General features: G+C 52.3%; 1 protein-coding gene and 1 pseudogene across 2 annotated transcripts in view; both read right to left on the bottom strand.

Moving 5' to 3' along the window:
• Positions 1 to 2,284, bottom strand: part of LOC144612344 (one cut domain family member 2-like) — a 10,955-nt pseudogene extending 8,671 nt beyond the window's left edge.
• A 9,674-nt stretch (positions 2,285 to 11,958) lies between these two features.
• The window catches only part of LOC144612275 (Golgi phosphoprotein 3-like A), a 38,720-nt gene continuing 32,498 nt past the window's right edge, over positions 11,959 to 18,180 (bottom strand). Inside the window, exons 4-5 of one of the 2 annotated variants that reach the window (XR_013549650.1) lie at positions 16,526 to 17,086; positions 11,959 to 16,448 (exon numbers count right to left, since the gene is read on the bottom strand). Coding sequence is in view for 1 of the 2 variants with exons in the window: in XM_078431841.1 (XP_078287967.1) it covers positions 16,662 to 17,086 (425 nt within the window). In the remaining variant the exon portion in view is untranslated. Of the gene's footprint in view, positions 17,087 to 18,180 lie in introns of both variants that reach the window. The other variant, XM_078431841.1, reaches the window with a different exon arrangement.

Genomic DNA, 18,180 nt, shown 5'->3' with positions numbered 1-18,180 from the left:
CTCCCATCACCTCTCACCTGGAAGGTGAGGTTACATAGAAACATAGAAAATAGGTGCAGGAGGAGGCCATTCGGCCCTTCGAGCCTGTACGCGCCGCCATTCAATGTGATCATGGCTGATCATTCTCAATCAGTACCCCATTCCTGCCTTCTCCCCATACCCCCTGACTCCGCTATCCTTAAGAGCTCTATCTAGCTCTCTCTTGAATGCATTCAGAGAATTGGCCTCCACTGCCTTCTGAGGCAGCGAATTCCACAAATTCACAACTCTTTGGGTGGAAAAGTTCCTTCTCACCCTCAGTTTTAAATGGCCTCCCCTTTATTCTTAGACTGTGTGTGTGGCCCTGGTTCTGGGACTCCCCCCAACATTGGGAACATTTTTCCTGCATCTAGCTTGTCCAGTCCGTTTATAATTTTATACGTCTACAAGATCCCCCTCTCATCTTCTAAACTCAGTGAATACAAGCCAGTCTTTCAATCTTTCCTCGTACGACAGTCCCGCCATCCCGGGGATTAACCTCGTGAAGGGTTAATGCCTCAATAGCAAGGATGTCCTTCCTCAAATTTGGAGACCAAAACTGTTCACAGTACTCCAGATGTGGCCCTGTACAACTGCAGAAGGACCTCTTTACTCCTATAAAGACTAGATAGACTCGGCTTGTACTCGCTGGAATTTAGAAGATTGAGGGGGGAATCTTATAGAAACTTACAAAATTCTTAAGGGGTTGGACAGGCTAGATGCGGGAAGATTGTTCCCGATGTTGGGGAAGTCCAGAACAAGGGGTCACAGTTTAAGGATAAGGGGGAAGTCTTTTAGGACCGAGATGAGAACGTTTTTTTTCCACACAGAGAGTGGTGAATCTGTGGAATTCTCTGCCACAGAAGGTAGTTGAGGCCAGTTCATTGGCTATATTTAAGAGGGAGTTAGATGTGGCCCTTGTGGCTAAAGGGATCAGGGGGTATGGAGAGAAGGCAGGTACGGGATACTGAGTTGGATGATCAGCCATGATCATATTGAATGGCGGTGCGTACAGGCTCGAAGGGCCGAATGGCCTCCTCCTGCACCTATTTTCTATGTTTCTATGTTTCTCTAAGGCCAACATGACATTCCCGGAATGGCGGGACTGTCGTATGTTGAAAGACTGGAGCGACTAGGCTTGTATACACTGGAATTTAGAAGGATACATCGAAACATATAAGATTATTAAGGGGTTGGACACGTTAGAGGCAGGAAACATGTTCCCAATGTTGGGGGAGTCCAGAACAAGGGGCCACACACAGTTTGAGAATAAGGGGTCGGCCATTTAGAACTGAGATGAGGAAAAACCTTTTCAGTCAGAGAGTTGTGAATCTGTGGAATTCCTGCCTCAGAAGGCAGTGGAGGCCAATTCTCTGAATGCATTCAAGAGAGAGCTGGATAGAGCTCTTAAGGATAGCGGAGTCAGGGGAGAAGGCAGGAACGGGGTACTGTGATTGAGAATGATCAGCCATGATCACATTGAATGGCGGTGCGTACAGGCTCGAAGGGCCGAATGGCCTCCTCCTGCACCTGTTGTCTATTGCCATTGGGTTCGTACCTGCCAGCCGTAGGTAGGACATCCTCTGCCACTCGGGCTCTTGCAACCAGTTCCACATCCTCCTGAAGGTCTCTCTTCCCGACTTGAGCTTGGTCCAAGGCTTGGGTTCCTCAGGAGGTCGGAGAGGGTCCCCTGTGAACGGCTGAGGACCCTGTGGGCAAAGACAGCCTGTGGAATGCTGTACCTCTTCAGCTCCTCCATCACCTTGCTGGCCACGTCCCTGGTGTTGATCTCCCCGGCCGACTGTGTGGGGGCTTGTGTCTGGGACCCACTGGGATAGGAGCCGCGGGAGGGGAGAAGGTCCACGGCCTGGTGGTCCTGATGGGACGGACGGGAGACCAGGCTCTGGTCCTGGGGCAGGAACATCTGCTGAGGTCCACTGGAGAAGATGAGAGGGGCCTTCTGGGCTCCCAGTTGTCCGGGGCAGAGGCCGTAGGGGCCGGTCCACTGGTTGACCATTGGCTGGTCCACGCCGAGCTCCCTGAGATGGCCATCGAGGAGACCCTGGTCCCTGTACCTGTCCCTGGCCGGGCCAGGGTTGACCAAGGCGGCGTACCCGCCCATCGTCACCTCCTCCCGGTAGTCCCGGGCCCCTGGCGCCGGACCCACGCCGTCCCCCGCCTGCGGGCGAGCCGGATCGCACAGGCTGGACCCGGAGAGGGTCAGAAACTGTAGGTTGCACGTCCCCAACCCGGACTGTTGCTCCATCTCCAACCCCCCGGGCAGAAGATTCAACGAGGATCAAACTCCCGCCTCATGCCTCCAACCTCCGCCTCTCTCTGCCTCTCTCTCACTGCCTCTCTCTCTCTCCCTTTCACACTCACACTGTACTCTCTCTCTCACTCTCTCTGTCTCTGCCTCTCTCTCTCTCTCTCTCTCTGCATCTGCCTCTCTCTCTCTCTCTCTCTCTCTCTCTGTCTCTCTCTCTGCCTCTCTCTCTCTCTCTCTCTCTCTCTACCTCTCTCTCTCTGCCTCTCTCGCTGACTCTCTCTTGCTGACTCTCTCTGCCTCTCTCCCTCCCTCTCTCTCTTTCTCTCTCTGTCTCTCTCTCTCTCTCTCGCTGACTCTCTCCGTCTCTCTCTCTCTCTCTCTCTCTCTCTGACTCTCTCTCTCTGCCTCTCTCTGCCTCTCTCCCTCCCTCTCTCTCTCTCTCACTCTCTTTCAGATGTAGCACTTTTAATTTTGTTGTACTGTTCGTACAATGAGAATAAAGGCATTTCTATACTCTCTCTCTCTCTCTCTCTCTCTCTCTGCCTCCCTCTCTCTCTCTCTCTCTCTCTCTCTCTCTCTCTGCCTCCCTCTCTCTCTCTCTCTCTCTCTCTCTCTCTGCCTCCCTCTCTCTCTCTCTCTCTCTCTCTCCCTTTCACACTCACTCGATACTCACTCTCTCATCTCTCTCTCTGCCTCCCTCTCTCTCTCTCTCTCTCTCTCTCTCTCTCTCTGCCTCCCTCTCTCTCTCTCTCTCTCTCTCTGCCTCTCTCTCTCTCTCGCTGTGTCTCTCTCTGCCTCCCTCTCTCTCCCTTTCACACTCTCTCTCTCTCTCTCTCTCTCACACACACGCACTGTACTCTCTCTCTCTGCCTCTCTCTCACACACTCTGTACTCTCTCTCTCTCACACACACTCTTTCTCTTTCTCTCTCTATCTCTCTTTCTCTCACACTCTCCCTCTCTCTCTCTCTCTCCCTTTCTCTCACTCTCTCCCTTTCTCTCACACTCTCTCTCTCCTCCTCTTCCCCTCCGCCCTCTCACAGATTGCACAGGACTGACTGGAGGGTTATTGATTTTCAGAGTGAGTGTTGGGCAGAATCCAGACTTCTCAAAGTCGGACAGATTCTCAGATTAAATCAATCGGAAGGTGTTTGTCAGACATTTACACACACACACACACACACCCACACAGACACGCATACTGACACACACACACACACACACCCACCCACACACACAGACACGCATACTGACACACACACACACACAGACACGCATACTGACACACACACACCCACACAGACACGCATACTGACACACACACACACACACACCCACAGACACGCATACTGACACACACACACACACACACCCACCCACACACACAGACACGCATACTGACACACACACACACACACACACAGACACGCATACTGACACACACACACACACACAGACACGCATACTGACACACACACACACACACACCCACACAGACACGCATACTGACACACTCACACACACACACAGACATGCATACTGACACACAGACACGCATACTGACACACACACACACACACAGACACACTCATACACTCCACACACACATATGCATACTGACACACACACACACACTCCCCCACACACACACATGCAAACTGACACACACATAGATACACACACACCCACACACTCCCCACACACACACAGACACACTCACACACACACTCCCACACACACACACACTGCATACTGACACCCACACCCACACACACACACACATGCAAACTGACACACACATAGATAAACACACACTCCCACACACACACACATGCATACTGACACACACACACGCACCCACATACACACACCCCACACACACACCCACCCCCACACACACACACACCCTCCCACACACACACCCTCACACACACCCTCACACCCACACACACACATAGATACACACACTGGCAAACACACACACACACAGACACACACACACACCCCAGAAGTCTGTTCAGGGTTCCAACCCAATATGTCACCCAATATTCCTTCTCTCCAGAGATGCTTCCTGACCCGTTGAGTTACTCCAGCATTTTGTGGTTTATCTTCCAGCATCTGCAGTTCATTCCTACACCCTTCAAACTTTGCCCCTCTCTCCTTAAAACTGTGCCCTCTAGTCTTTTTACATTTCCACCCTGGGAGGGGGGGGGGGGGGGGGGGGGGGTGGGAGGGGGAAGGTTCTGACTGTCTACCCTATCTAGGCCTCTCATCTATATACTAAAACTCTCGTTTGTTTGTCTGTTTGTTTGTTTTGTTCCTGAACTACAGCCTAAAACGGTACACGGTAGCGAGACAATTTTAGGCCCACCTTGCTCACCGTCGTCCCTTTGGTGCTAATGGAAGGTTTCATTTGAAATCGGTGTTATATTCTTTAAGTTTATTCACATTTTAAAGTTTAGATCTATCGGGAGGGAGGGAGGAGGAGGAGGTGGAGGGAGGGAGGAGGAGGGGAGGGAGGGAGGATAAGGGGGGTTGAGGGGGATGGAGTGGGGGAGGGGAAAGGGGGGAGAGGGGAAGGGGAGAGGGTGTGTAGAGGGGAGGGGGGAGGGAGGGGAGGGGAGAGGGAGAGGAGAGGGTGCTGCACCAATGCAGGAGAGGTTTGGGCCCAACGGGTCCACTTGGTCACCTCCGACCTCGACCTCCGACGCTCCAGAGAAAACAACCCAAGTCTGCCCAACCCTCTCTCGCTCGTTGGAACCCTCTAATCCAGGCTGCGTTCTGCTAAACCTCCTCTGCAACCTCTCCTGAAGCTGGGGCCCTCTAATCCAGGCTGCGTTCCGGTAAACCATCTCTCCAACCTCTCCCTGTAGCTGGGGCCCTCTAATCCAGGCTGCGTTCTGCTAAACCTCCTCTGCAACCTCTCCCTGAAGCTGGGGCCCTCTAATCCAGGCTGCGTTCCGGTAAACCATCTCTCCAACCTCTCCCTGTAGCTGGGGCCCTCTAATCCAGGCTGCGTTCTGCTAAACCATCTCTCCAACCTCTCCCTGCAGCTGGGGCCCTCTAATCCAGGCAGCTTTCTTCTAAACCTCCTCTGCGACCTCTCCCTGTAGCTGGAACCCTCTAATCCGGGCAGCGTTCCAGTAAACCACCTCTCCAAAGCCTCCACATCCTTCCTATAATGGGGGGCGACCAGAACTGCACCCAATACCCTCCAATGTGGCCTTGACCCAACCCCCTGACATATTCTCTGCCCTGACCGATGAAGGCAAGCAAACCATACGCCTTCTTTACCACTATTTTAGTTTAGAAACATAGAAAATAGGTGCAGGAGGAGGCCATTCGGCCCTTCGAGCCTGTGCGCACCGCCATTCAATATGATCATGGCTGATCATCCAACTCAGTATACCGTACCTGCCTTCTCTCCATACCCCCTGATCCCTTTAGCCACAAGGGCCACATCTAACTCCCTCTTAAATATAGCCAATGAACTGGCCTCAACTACCTTCTGTGGCAGAGAATTCCACAGACTCACCACTCTCTGTGTGAAGAAAAACGTTCTCATCTCGGTCCTAAAAGACTTCCCCCTTATCCTTAAGCTGTGACCCCTTGTTCTGGACTTCCCCAACATCGGGAACAATCTTCCTGCATCTAGCCTGTCCAACCCCTTAAGAATTTTATATGTTTCAATAAGATCCCCCCTCAGTCTTCTAAATTCCAGCGAGTACAAGCCGAGTCTATCCAGTCTTTCTTCATATGAAAGTCCTGCCATCCCAGGGATCAATCTGGTGAACCTTCTCTGTACTCCCTCTATGGCAAGAATGTCTTTCCTCAGATTGGGTGTCTTTCCTCAGATTTAGTTTAGAGATAGATACAGCACGGAAACAGGCCCTTCGGCCCACCGAGTCCACGCCGACCAGCGATCCCCGCACACTAACACTATCGTCTCTCCACTTTCAGGTAGTTATGGACGTGGGCCACACGATCCCTGTGCACATCGATGAGTATAGGAGCAAAGAGGTCCTTCTGCAGTTGTACCGGGCACTGGTGAGACCGCACCTGGAGTACTGGGTGCAGTTTTGGTCTCCAAATTTGAGGAAGGATATTCTTGCTATTGAGGGCGTGCAGCGTAGGTTCACCAGGTTAATTCCCGGAATGGCGGGACTGTCGTATGTTGAAAGGCTGGAGTGATTGGGCTTGTATACACTGGAATTTAGAAGGATGAGGGGGGATCTTATTGAAACATATAAGATAATTAGGGGATTGGACACATTAGAGGCAGGAAACATGTTCCCAATGTTGGGGGAGTCCAGAACAAGGGGCCACAGTTTAAGAATAAGGGGTAGGTCATTTAGAACGGAGATGAGGAAGAACTTTTTCAGTCAGAGAGTGGTGAAGGTGTGGAATTCTCTGCCTCAGAAGGCAGTGGAGGCCAGTTCGTTGGATGCTTTCAAGAGAGAGCTGGATAGAGCTCTTAAGGATAGCGGAGTGAGGGGGTATGGGGAGAAGGCAGGAACGGGGTACTGATTGAGAGTGATCAGCCATGATCGCATTGAATGACGGTGCTGGCTCGAAGGGCTGAATGGCCTCCTCCTGCACCTATTGTCTATTGTTCATGGTCCTGCATGAACTGTATATTTCCCCCTTACATTTGACCTCCCAAAGTGTAACACCTCACGCTTGCCCGAATTAAACTCCATCTGCCACTTCTCCGCCCATTTCTGTGGCTGGTCCACATCTTTGACTGTCCACAAGCCCTTGTTTAGTTTAGATTGGAGACACAGCGCGGAAACAGGCCCTTCGGCCCACCGGGTCCGTGCCGCCCAGCGATCCCCGCACACTAACACTATCCTACACACACACTAGGGACAATTTACAGATTCGTGTAGCCGATTAACCTACAAACCTGCACGTCTTTGGAGTGTGGGAGGAAGATGGATGGAATAGGCCGTCTATCCATGGTCTATGGACAGACACAGACCTCACAGAGGGGTGGTGAGGAGGGAGGGAGGGTGGGGTGGTGAGGAGGGAGGGAGGGTGGGAGGGAGGGGCGGTGAGGGGGGAGGGAGGGGCGGTGAGGAGGGAGGGAGGGAGAGTGAGGTGGTGAGGAGGGAGGGAGGGAGGGCGGTGAGGAGGGAGGGAGGGAGGGGCGGTGGGAGGGAGGGAGGGGTGGTGAGGAGGGAGGGAGGGAGGGTGAGGGGCGGTGAGGAGGGAGGGAGGGTGAGGGGTGGTGAGGAGGGAGGGAGGGGCGGTGAGGAGGGAGGGAGGGGGGGTGAGGAGGGAGGGAGGGAGGGAGGGAGGGGCGGTGAGGGGGGAGGGAGGGGCGGTGAGGGGGGAGGGAGGGGCAGTGAGGAGGGAGGGAGGGAGGGTTGAGGAGGGAGGGGGGGGTGGTGAGGGAGGGAGGGGTGATGAGGAGGGAGGGAGGGAGGGAGGGAGGGAGGGAGGGAGGGAGGGAGGGGTGATGAGGAGGGAGGGAGGGAGGGGCGGTGAGGAGGGAGGGAGGGAGGGAATTACCTATGTAGGAAGGAACTGCAGGTGCTGGTTTACACCGAGGGTAGACACAAAATGCTGGAGTAACTCAGCGGGTCAGGCAGCATCTCTGGAGAGAAGCAACAGGTAACGTTTAGGGTCTAGATAGACCCAGACTGAAGAAGGGTCTCGACCCAAAACATCACCCATTCCTTCTCTCCAGAGATGCTGCCTGACCCGCTGAGTTACTCCAGCATTTTGTGCCCATCTTTCCTTGGTTACGTGTTCACCTTGGCCCTACTCCCACCACCCTTCCCTGCCTCCCCATGCACACCGGATAATTAAAATGTCACTTCAAGTGTGAAGGGGGGTCTCATCTTCCTGGAGTGGGACTTGAACCCGCGACACCTGGACCAGGGCTCTGGTTACAATAGTCACCTCTCCTCCCACAAGGCGCAGAGAACCGGCCCACCTCTGCCACCTCCTGGCCGCTTGTGTTACTGCGATGGTGTGCATCTGCAAATTGGACATTCATAGAAACATAGGTGCAGGAGGAGGCCATTCAAGCCAGCACCGCCATTCAGTGATCATGGCTGATCATTCTCAATCAGTACCCCGCTCCTGTCCTCTCCCCTGACTCCACTATCATTACGAGCTCTATCCAGCTCTCTCTTGAAAGCATCCAGAGAATCGGCCTCCACTGCCTTCTGAGGCAGAGAATTCCACAGATTCACAACTCTCCGACTGAAAAAGTGTTTCCTCATCTCCGTTCTAAATGGCCGATCCCTTATTCTTAAACTGTGTGTGGCCCCTGGTTCTGGACTCCCCCAATATTGGGAACATGTTTCCTGCCTCTAACGCGTCCAACCCCTTAATGATCTTATACATTTCAATAAGATCCCCTCTCATCCTTCTAAATTCCAGCGTATACAAGCCCAGTCGCTCCAGTCTTTCAACATAGGACAGTCCCGCCATTCCAAGCCAGTACCTACCATTCATTATGATCATGGCTGATCATCCAAATTCAGTGCCCCGCTCCTGCCTTCTCCCCATATCCCTTGATTCCGTTAGCCCCAAGAGCTCTATCTAACTCTCTCTTAAAAACAACCAGAGAATCGGCCTCCACTGCCCTCTGTGGCAGAGAATTCCACAGATTTACAACTCTCTGGGTGAAAAGTTTTTCCTCATCTCGGTCCGAAATGGCCGACCCCTTATACTTAAACTGTGTGTGGCCCCTGGTTCTGGACTCCCCCCAACATGGGGAACATGTTTCCTGCATCTAGCCTGTCCAATCCTTTAAGAATTTTATATCTCTATACTAAACCTCTTGTTTGTTCGTTTGTTTGTTCCTGAACTACGGCCAAAACGGTACACGATAGCGCGACAATTTTAGGCCCAACTTACTCACCATCGTCCCTTTGGTGCTAATGGAAGACGTTTCATTGAAATCGGTGTTATATTTTTAAATTATTCACATTTTAAAGTTTAAATCTATCTCCTCGGGAGGGAGGGGGGGAAGGGAGGGAGGGGATAAGGAGGGTTGAGGGGGATGGAGTGGGTGGGAGGGGTAAGGGGAGGGGGAGAGGAAAGAAGGGAGGAAGGTGGAGGAGGGAGGGAGAGGAGGAGAGGGTGCTGCACCAATGCAGGAGAGGTTTGAGCCCAACTTGGGCTCGTGATTCTATAAGACTGAGACCGCACCTGGAGTACTGTGTGCAGTTTTGGTCTCCAAATTTGAGGAAGGATATTCTTGCTATTGAGGGCGTGCAGCGTAGGTTTACCAGGTTAATTCCCGGAATGGCGGGACTGTCATATGTTGAAAGACTGGAGCGACTAGGTTTGTATACACTGGAATTTAGAAGGATGAGAGGGGATCTTATCGAAACGTATAAGATTATTAAGGGGTTGGACACGTTAGAGGCAGGAAACATGTTCCCAATGTTGGGGGAGTCCAGAACAAGGGGCCACACAGTTTAAGAATAAGGGGTCGGCCATTAAGAACAGAGATGAGGAAAAACCCTTTTCAGTCAGAGAGTTGTGAATCTGTGGGATTCTCTGCCTCAGAAGGCAGTGGAGGCCGATTCTCTGAATGCATTCCAGAGAGAGCTAGATAGAGCTCTTAAGGATAGCGGAGTCAGGGGGTATGGGGAGAAGGCAGGAACGGGGTACTGATTGAGAATGATCAGCCATGATCACATTGAATGGCGGTGCGTACAGGCTCGAAGGGCCGAATAGCCTCCTCCGGCACCTATTGTCTATTGTCTATAAGACCTCCTCTCATTCTTCTAAATTCCAGTGAATCTGTCCCTTTCTCTCCCCCTCCTCCACCTCTCCTCTCCCTTTCCTTTCTCTCTCCTCCCCTCCTCTCCCAAGACTCAAATGGGAGAGACGGTAGATGCAGAAAACAAAACAAAACTGCTGGCGGGTCAGGCAGCATCTGTGGAGGGAAAAGGAGAGGACATTTTGGGTGCGGTCCCTTTATTCGGGCCAAAGGACAACTTGCAGAGGGCCAAATTAACCTACAAACCCGCACGGCTTTAGTAGGAGGTGGGAGGAGACCGGAGCAACGGAGAAAATCCATGCAGTCACAAGGAGAACGTGCAAACTCCACATTGCAGGCGAGATTGGTCACTTGCATCACAGGAGGGATGGCGTAGTGGGTAGAGCCGCTGCCGCACAGCGCCAGAGGCCCAGGTTCGATCCTGACCTCGGGTGCTGTCTGTGTGGAGTTTGTACGTTCTCCCCGTGGGTTTCCTCCGGGTGCTCCGGTTTCCTCCCACATCCCAAAGACGTTCCGGTGGGGGGTCTGTGGGTTAATTGGCCCCTCTGTAAATTGCCCCCTAGTGCGTAGGGAGTGGGGGATGAAAAAGTGGGATCACGTGATCGAAGGTTGGCGTCGACTCGGTGGGCCGAAGGGCCTGCTTCCGAGCTATATTTTTTAGATTTAGAGATACAGTGCGGAAACAGGCCCTTCGGCCCACCGGGTCCGCGCCGCTCAGCGATCCCCGCACACTAACACTATCCTACACACACTAGGGACAATTTTTACATTTACCCAGTCGATCAACCTACAAACCCGCACGTCTTTGGAGTGTGGGAGGAAACCGAAGATCTCGGACAAAACCCACGCAGGTCACGGGGAGAACGTGCAAACTCCGTACAGACGGCGCCCGTAGTCAGGATCGAACCTGAGTCTCCGGCGCTGCATTCGCTGTAAGGCAGCAACTCTAACGCTGCGCCACCGTGACCGCCCACTTCAATCAATCGATTCAAACACATGCAAACTCCACATTGTAGGCAAATGGGGCTAGATGGGGCGTCCTGGTCAGAATGGACGAGTTGGGCCGAAGGGCCTATTTCCACGCAAGTCCTCTGGACCCTTTCCAGAGCCAGCACATCCTCCGATATGGGGCCCAAAACTGCTCACAATTGCGGCCTGACCAGCACCTTATAGAGCCTCAGCATCACATGCGTTTTTATAAACTAGTCAGTCATCCAGCGTGGAAATAGGCCCTTCAGCCCAACGTTCTCACGCCAACCAATATGCACTTTGTTGCAAATGGGCGACCAATGGCCAGACTGCAGGCTAAAGGGCTTGTTTCTACTCTCATAAGTTCGAGGAGCAGAATTAGGCCATTCGGCCCATCGAGTCTACTCTGCCGTTCAATCGTGGCTGATCTTTCTCTCCCTCTCAACCCCATTCTCCTGCCTTCTCCCCATAACCCCTGACACCTGCACTAATCAAGAATCTATCTCTGTCTTAAAAATATCCACTGACTTGGCCTCCACCTCCATCAGTGGCAAAGAATTCCACAGATTCACCGCCACTCTGGCTAAAGAGATTCCTCCTCATCTCCTTCCTAAAGGAACGTCCTTTAATTCTGAGGCCGCGCCCTCTGGTCCTAGACTCTCCCACTAGTGGAAACACCCTCTCCACATCCACTCTATCCAGGCCGCTCACTGTTCGGTACGTATTAATGAGGTTCCCCCCACCACCTCATCCTTCTAAACTCCAGTGAGTAGAGGCCCAGTGCTTGTGTCAGTGTGTGTGTGTGTGTGTGCGCGTGTATAGGCCCAGTGCTTGTGTCAGTGTGTGTGTGTGTGAGTGTGTATGTGTGTGTGAGTGTGTATGTGTGTGTGTGCGTGTGCGTGCGAGCACGCGCGTCTGAAAAAAATCAACAAACAGCTTCTGCAAATGTCCCTTATTTTAAGAAGTTGTGATTATTTTTTTTTTTGTTAAACTAGTTTTAAATTTATTTTACATTATCATTGATTACATGGAACTGGAGGAAGGGGGGAAAAAAAGAGACATCATTCAGTTAAACCTCTGACCCAACAGATTACCATCACCAGACACTTTGGACTCTCGGTAGAAGTGGGGGCCAAGGTTCGAAGGTAGAACGCTCTGAGTTTTGCCGACCTCCAATACCTCTCCAAGGCTGGCATTTATCCTTGGTCCCCATTTCCGCTTGGAGTATGGTGAGCCCGTCTGAACTTTGGGAAGGAAAGGCAAACTGCCTTTAGCTCGCCTTCCCCCACACACGAGAACGGATCAGAAATATCCAGGAAAAGAGTGGGATAAAAAAAATCAAGGAATGTAAATTCTAGGTCCCATCCAGAAAGTAGATTTGCAAATCAAAACTCCTTCGACAAAAGAAATAGATGTTTTTTTTCTCCCCCCAAGGTTTCTGGAGAAGGGGTTTACGTCCGACGTCGACTGTTTTGCAAGACACAAGGAACTGCTGGTTTACACACACACACACACATACAAAAAAAAGATACAAAGTGCCGGAGTAACTCAGCGAATCAGGCAGCATCTCAGGAGAACTTGGATAGGTGACGTTTCGGGTCGGGACCTTACAATCGGTCTGATGAAGGGTCTCAACCAGAAACGTCACCTGTCCACCGTGTTCCCCAGAGGCGCTGCCTGACCCACTGAGTTACTCCAGCACTTTGTGTCTTTCATCGGGGTACACCAGCATCTGCAGTTCCTTCCTGGAGAAAGGGTTTAGGCCCGACGTCGACTGTTTTGCGAGGCACAAGGAACTGCAGATGCTGGTTTACACACACACACACACACACAAAAAGAAAAAGACGCAAAGTGCCGGAGTAACTCAGCGGGTCAGGCAACATCTCTGGAGAACATGGATAGGTGAGGTTTTGGTTTGGGACCTTACAATCAGTCTGAAGAAGGTTCTCAACCTGAAACTTCACCTGTCCATGTTCTCCAGAAGTGCTGCCTGACCCAGTGAGTTAGTCCAACACTTTATGTCCTCCTTTTCATTAATTGTTTCTATTTGGGAAAGGCGAGACCGGAGGGTGGGGTGGGATGAGGGGCAAAATTAAAGGACGTTCCTTTCGGGAGGAGATGAGGAGGAATTTCTTCAGCCAGAGGGTGGTGAATGTGTGGGATTCTTTGCCGCAGAAGGCTGTGGAGGCCACAAGTCAGTGGAGATTTGTAAGGCAGTGATAGATAGATTCTTGATTAGTGAGGGTGTCAGGGGTTGTGGGGAGAAAGAAGGCAGGAGAATGGGGTTGGGAGGGAGATAGATCGGCCATGATTGAATGACGGAGTAGACTTGATGGGCCGAATGGCCTAATTCTGCCCCTATCTCTTATGAAAGTGCCTTTGCCTAGCCCTTAAAGGAGGAGAATGGGGGGGGAGGTAAGGGATTAAACAGGGCACAGAGAGGGGGTGGAGGAGATGAGGGGCATTGCCTGCCTTTATTTACGCCCCAGAGATTTCCCACCCCCCAAATTACAAACGGGGGCCCTTATCAGACTTGCAGCCGGGGTACGGGGGTGATAGTGAAATGCCTTCAGTTCTCAACGATAGTCTGTGTTGTGTAGGCCACATTAGAGATGGGGGGTAGCTGCAAAAAGGCAGGCACTGGGCCCCAGGGTCGAAGGTAGGAGGGATGGGGTGGATGGTGGGAGATGGGGGGGAGAGGGTGGAAACTGTGTCCCTGTGTTCCAGAGGCCTGAGGAACGGTCAGGCAAAGCCACGGTACCCTGGCCCTCTTCCCCCGCTCGATCGCGGGACCGGCCAAGATGGACGCCTTCGCGGTTGGGGGAACGCTTCCCTGCCAAAGCAGCCACAACCACTAATATAGTTTCGTTGAGTTTGGAGATACAGCGCCCCTTCGGCCCACCCACCCCGCCCGCGCCGACCGGCGATCCCCTCACACACCGGACGCTACCCTACACACACACACACCAGGGGATAATTTACACACTTATACCAAGCCAATTAACCGACAAACCCGCACGTCTTTGGACTGTGGGGGGGGGGGGGGGATACACCGAAGATCTCGGGAAAAGATCACGGGGAGAGCGTGCAAACTCCGCGCAAATAAGCACCCGCATCTCAGGAGCAACTCTACCGCCGCGCCATCGTGGGCTCATCGACCGCCAAATCTTGCGACTTTGGACCCTTGCTGCAAGATGGCGCGTCAGTGCCAACGGAGACAACCACCACCAGCTTGGCCCCCTTGACCAGCGCCATCCCAATCCCAATCCCACCTCCGACAACCCAGCGTCCGGATCTCTGGTCCCATTGTGACCGTCACCCAACCGGTCAAGACATCTTGGTCAAAGCTGGGACTTGGTAGAATTGGGGGTGGGACGGGGAGGTGGTGAGAAGAATGATCCAGTCGGAAGCTCCACGCCCGTGTCCCGGCTCTGTCCGGTTTAAGCTTCGGTTGTAGAATTACCAGGGATGAACGTCGGTAAAGAAAGGGAGAGACGAGGAACTAGGTTTGCTGACGTTTACCTGAATCACACCGCACCCTGCCCGCAAACTTTGTCTAATTTAAATCTTCGTCAAGGAAGGATTGGAGGGGAGGGTGGGAGGAGGCAAGACAGGGAGATGATTTAGTTAAGTTTGTCCAGAAAAAATCTCACTCAGGTCTAGATTTTGGTCAAATTAGACTTGGAAGGAGTGGAGTGTTCGGTGGGGGAAGGTGATTTAGAGACGGGGAAGAAGCTTCAGTTAACTTTGGGCAGAAATACCTCACTGTGGGTAGGAAGGAACTGCAGATGCTGGTTTACACAAAATGCCGGAGCAACTCAGCGGGACAGGCAGCATCTCTGGAGGGAAGGAACGGGCGACGTTTCGGGTCGAGACCCTTCTGAAGACTCAGACGTCTTCTTCTTCTGAAGAAGGAGGTTCTCGAGCCGAAACGTCGCCCATTCCTTCCCTCCAGAGACACTGCCCGTCCCGCTGAGTTACTCCGGCATTTGGCGTCTAAAACCTGACTCGATTGACTGGTTTCAATCTTGGCTTGAAAAAAGGGGTGGAAGCAAGATTTACAAATTTAGACAGAAAAATCTCCCTCGACACCAGTATAAATCTTGGTCAAATTACCATCGAAAGGGGAGGAGAGGAGACGGGGGGGGGGGGGGGGGGGGAAGATTTAGTTCACCTATGTGCAGAAAAATCTCACTCTAGTTTAAATATTGGTCAAATTATCCAAGAAAGGAATGGAGTTTGGGGGAAATGATTTGGCGTTGATTTGCCAGAGATATACCTCAAGACCCCGTTGTACAAAGTTCACCCATTTATTGTGTAGGAAGGAACTGCAAAATGCTGGTTTAAAACCGTACTTACAAAAAGCTGGAGTAACTCGGCGGGTCAGGCGGCATCTGTGGAGAGAAGGAATGGGCGACGTTTCTGGTCCAGACCCTTCTTGAGACTGAGAGTCGGGGGGGGGAGAGGGAAGACGAGAGAGTCCGAAGAAGGATCTTGACCCGAAACGTCTCCTATTCCTTCTCTGGAGAGAAGGAATATTGTTCATTCTACCTTGCTTGCCCCCTCTCTCCATCCCTACCCCCATCCCAGTTCTCCCACCAGTCTGACTGTCCTCCAGATTTAATGTTGTCACCTTCCCCTGGCTAATGACGATCCATTTTACATTTCCCTTGATCACCCTCTTTGATTCGCACCATGCCCTTCCATATCTCTGCCTCCCTCTCGCCTGACTGTCTGAAGAAGGGTCTCGACCCCAAACATCACCCATTCCTTCTTATGTTTTTTAGTTTAGTTTAGAGATACAGCGCGGAAACAGGCCCTTTTTGCCCACCGGGTCCGCGCCGCCCAGCGACCCCCGCACACTGACACTATCCTACACCCACTAGGGACAATTTTTACATTTACCAAGCCAAATAACCTACAAACCTGCACGTCTTTGGAGTGTACAGCATCTTTTCTCCAGAAATGCTCCCTGTCCCGCTGAGTTACTCCAGCTTTTTGGGTCTACCTTCTCTCCAGAGATGCTGCCTGCCCTGCTGAGTTACTCCAGCATTTTGTGTCTAACTTCAAAACGTCACCCATTCCTTCTCTCCAGAGATGCTGCCTGTCCTGCTGAGTTACCCCAGCTTTCTGTGTCTACGTTCAAAACGTCACCCATTCCTTCTCTCCAGAGATGCTGCCTGTCCCCGCTGAGTTACTCCAGCTTTCTGTGTCTACCTTCAATAACGTCACCCATTCCTTCTCTCCAGAGATGCTGCCTGTCCTGCTGAGTTACCCCAGCTTTCTGTGTCTACGTTCAAAACGTCACCCATTCCTTCTCTCCAGAGATGCTGCCTGTCCTGCTGAGTTACCCCAGCTTTCTGTGTCTACGTTCAAAACGTCACCCATTCCTTCTCTCCAGAGATGCTGCCTGTCCCCGCTGAGTTACTCCAGCTTTCTGTGTCTACCTTCAATAACGTCACCCATTCCTTCTCTCCAGAGATGCTGCCTGTCCCGCTGAGTTACTCCAGCTTTTTGTGTCTACCACCCTTTAATGGAACAAAGAGGGAAGGTTTGGCAGCGAAGGAATGCAGAAAAGACTTTGCTATCGAGAGCGTGTTCCCCGCGAGCGACCGCCGTGTGAGCGGAGAACGGAAGGGCGCCGTTTCAGGGCGCCGTTTCTACTTGGTGAAGGCGGCCATGACGGCCCAGATCATCTCGTTGGCGTTAGGCTTGGAGCACTCGTGGTCGGGGTTGAGCTCCAGCAACTCCCGCGAGCGGTTGGTGGCCAGCTCGTACTGCTCGTCCAGCAGCGGGACGAAGGCGTTCTCGAGAACGTCCGAGCTGTGGGCGAGGAGGACCAGGGCCAGCAGCCGCTTGTCCATGCGCTGGGGCTCCTTGGCCCACTTGTCCAGGAAGGCGTCCTGCAGCTTCTTGATCAGCCGCTGCTTGAGCGTGTCGTTGGTCACTGGGTGGGTGGTCATGTCGAAGAGCAGGAAGTTCTGCTTCTCGGTGGTCAGCACCCCCTTCTCCACCAGGCTCTTGGCCAGTCGCTCACGCACGTTACGGATCTGGTAGTTCAGCTTCAGCGGGTTCCAAGTCTCTCCTGCTCCGGGGGAACACAAGCGCACAAGATGGAAACATAGAAACATAGAAAATAGGTGCAGGAGGAGGCCATTCGGCCCTTCGACCCTGCACCGCCATTCAATATGATCATGGCTGATCATCCAGCTCAGTATCCCGTACCTGCCTTCTCTCCATACCCCCTGATCCCTTTACCACAAGGGCCACATCTAACTCCCTCTTAAATATAGCCAATGAACTGGCCTCAACTACCTTCTGTGGCAGAGAATTCCACAGACTCACCACTCTCTGTGTGAAGAAATGTTTTCTCATCTCAGTCCTAAAAGACTTCCCCCTTATCCTTAAGCTGTGACCCCTGGTTCTGGACTTCCCCAACATCGGGAACAATCTTCCCGCATCTAGCCTCTCCAACCCCTTAAGAATTTTGTAAGTTTCTATAAGATCCCCCCTCAGTCTTCTAAATTCCAGCGAGTACAAGCCTAGTCTATCCAGTCTTTCTTTATATGAAAGTCCCGCCATCCCAGGGATCAATCTGGTGAACCTTCTCTGTACTCCCTCTAAGGCAAGAACGTCTTTCCTCAGATTAGGAGACCAAAACTGTACGCAATACTCCAGGTGTGGTCTCACCAATGCCCTGTACAACTGCAGCAGAACCTCCCTGCTCCTAAACTCAAATCCTCTTGCTATGAATGCCAACATACCATTGGCTTTCTTCACTGCCTGCTGCACCTGCACGCTTGCTTTCAATGACTGGTATGTTTATATCCACAAGATGGATGCATCTCCCTCAGAGCCCAGCTCCAACGTACACCGACCAGCCAATACATTATGACCACTGGCAGGCAGAGTGAATAACACTGGTGATCCTGTACCAATGGCACCTGTCCCAATGGCATCTGTCAAGGGGTGGGATATATTAGGCAGCAAGTGAACAGTCAGTCCTGGTAGGAAAATAACTGCAGACGCTGGTACAAATCGAAGGTATTTATTCACAAAATGCTGGAGTAACTCAGCAGGTCAGGCAGCATCTCGGGAGAGAGGGAATGGGTGACGTTTCGGGTCGAGACCCTTCTTCAGACTGATGACAAAGGAAGGATATAGGTGGAGACAGGAAGA

This window comes from Rhinoraja longicauda, chromosome 44 (assembly GCF_053455715.1).
Source record: "Rhinoraja longicauda isolate Sanriku21f chromosome 44, sRhiLon1.1, whole genome shotgun sequence".
Classification (NCBI taxonomy): Eukaryota; Metazoa; Chordata; class Chondrichthyes; order Rajiformes; family Arhynchobatidae; genus Rhinoraja; species Rhinoraja longicauda.
Note: the sequence above shows the minus strand (reverse complement) of the source record. Positions and strands in the feature narration are given on the sequence as shown.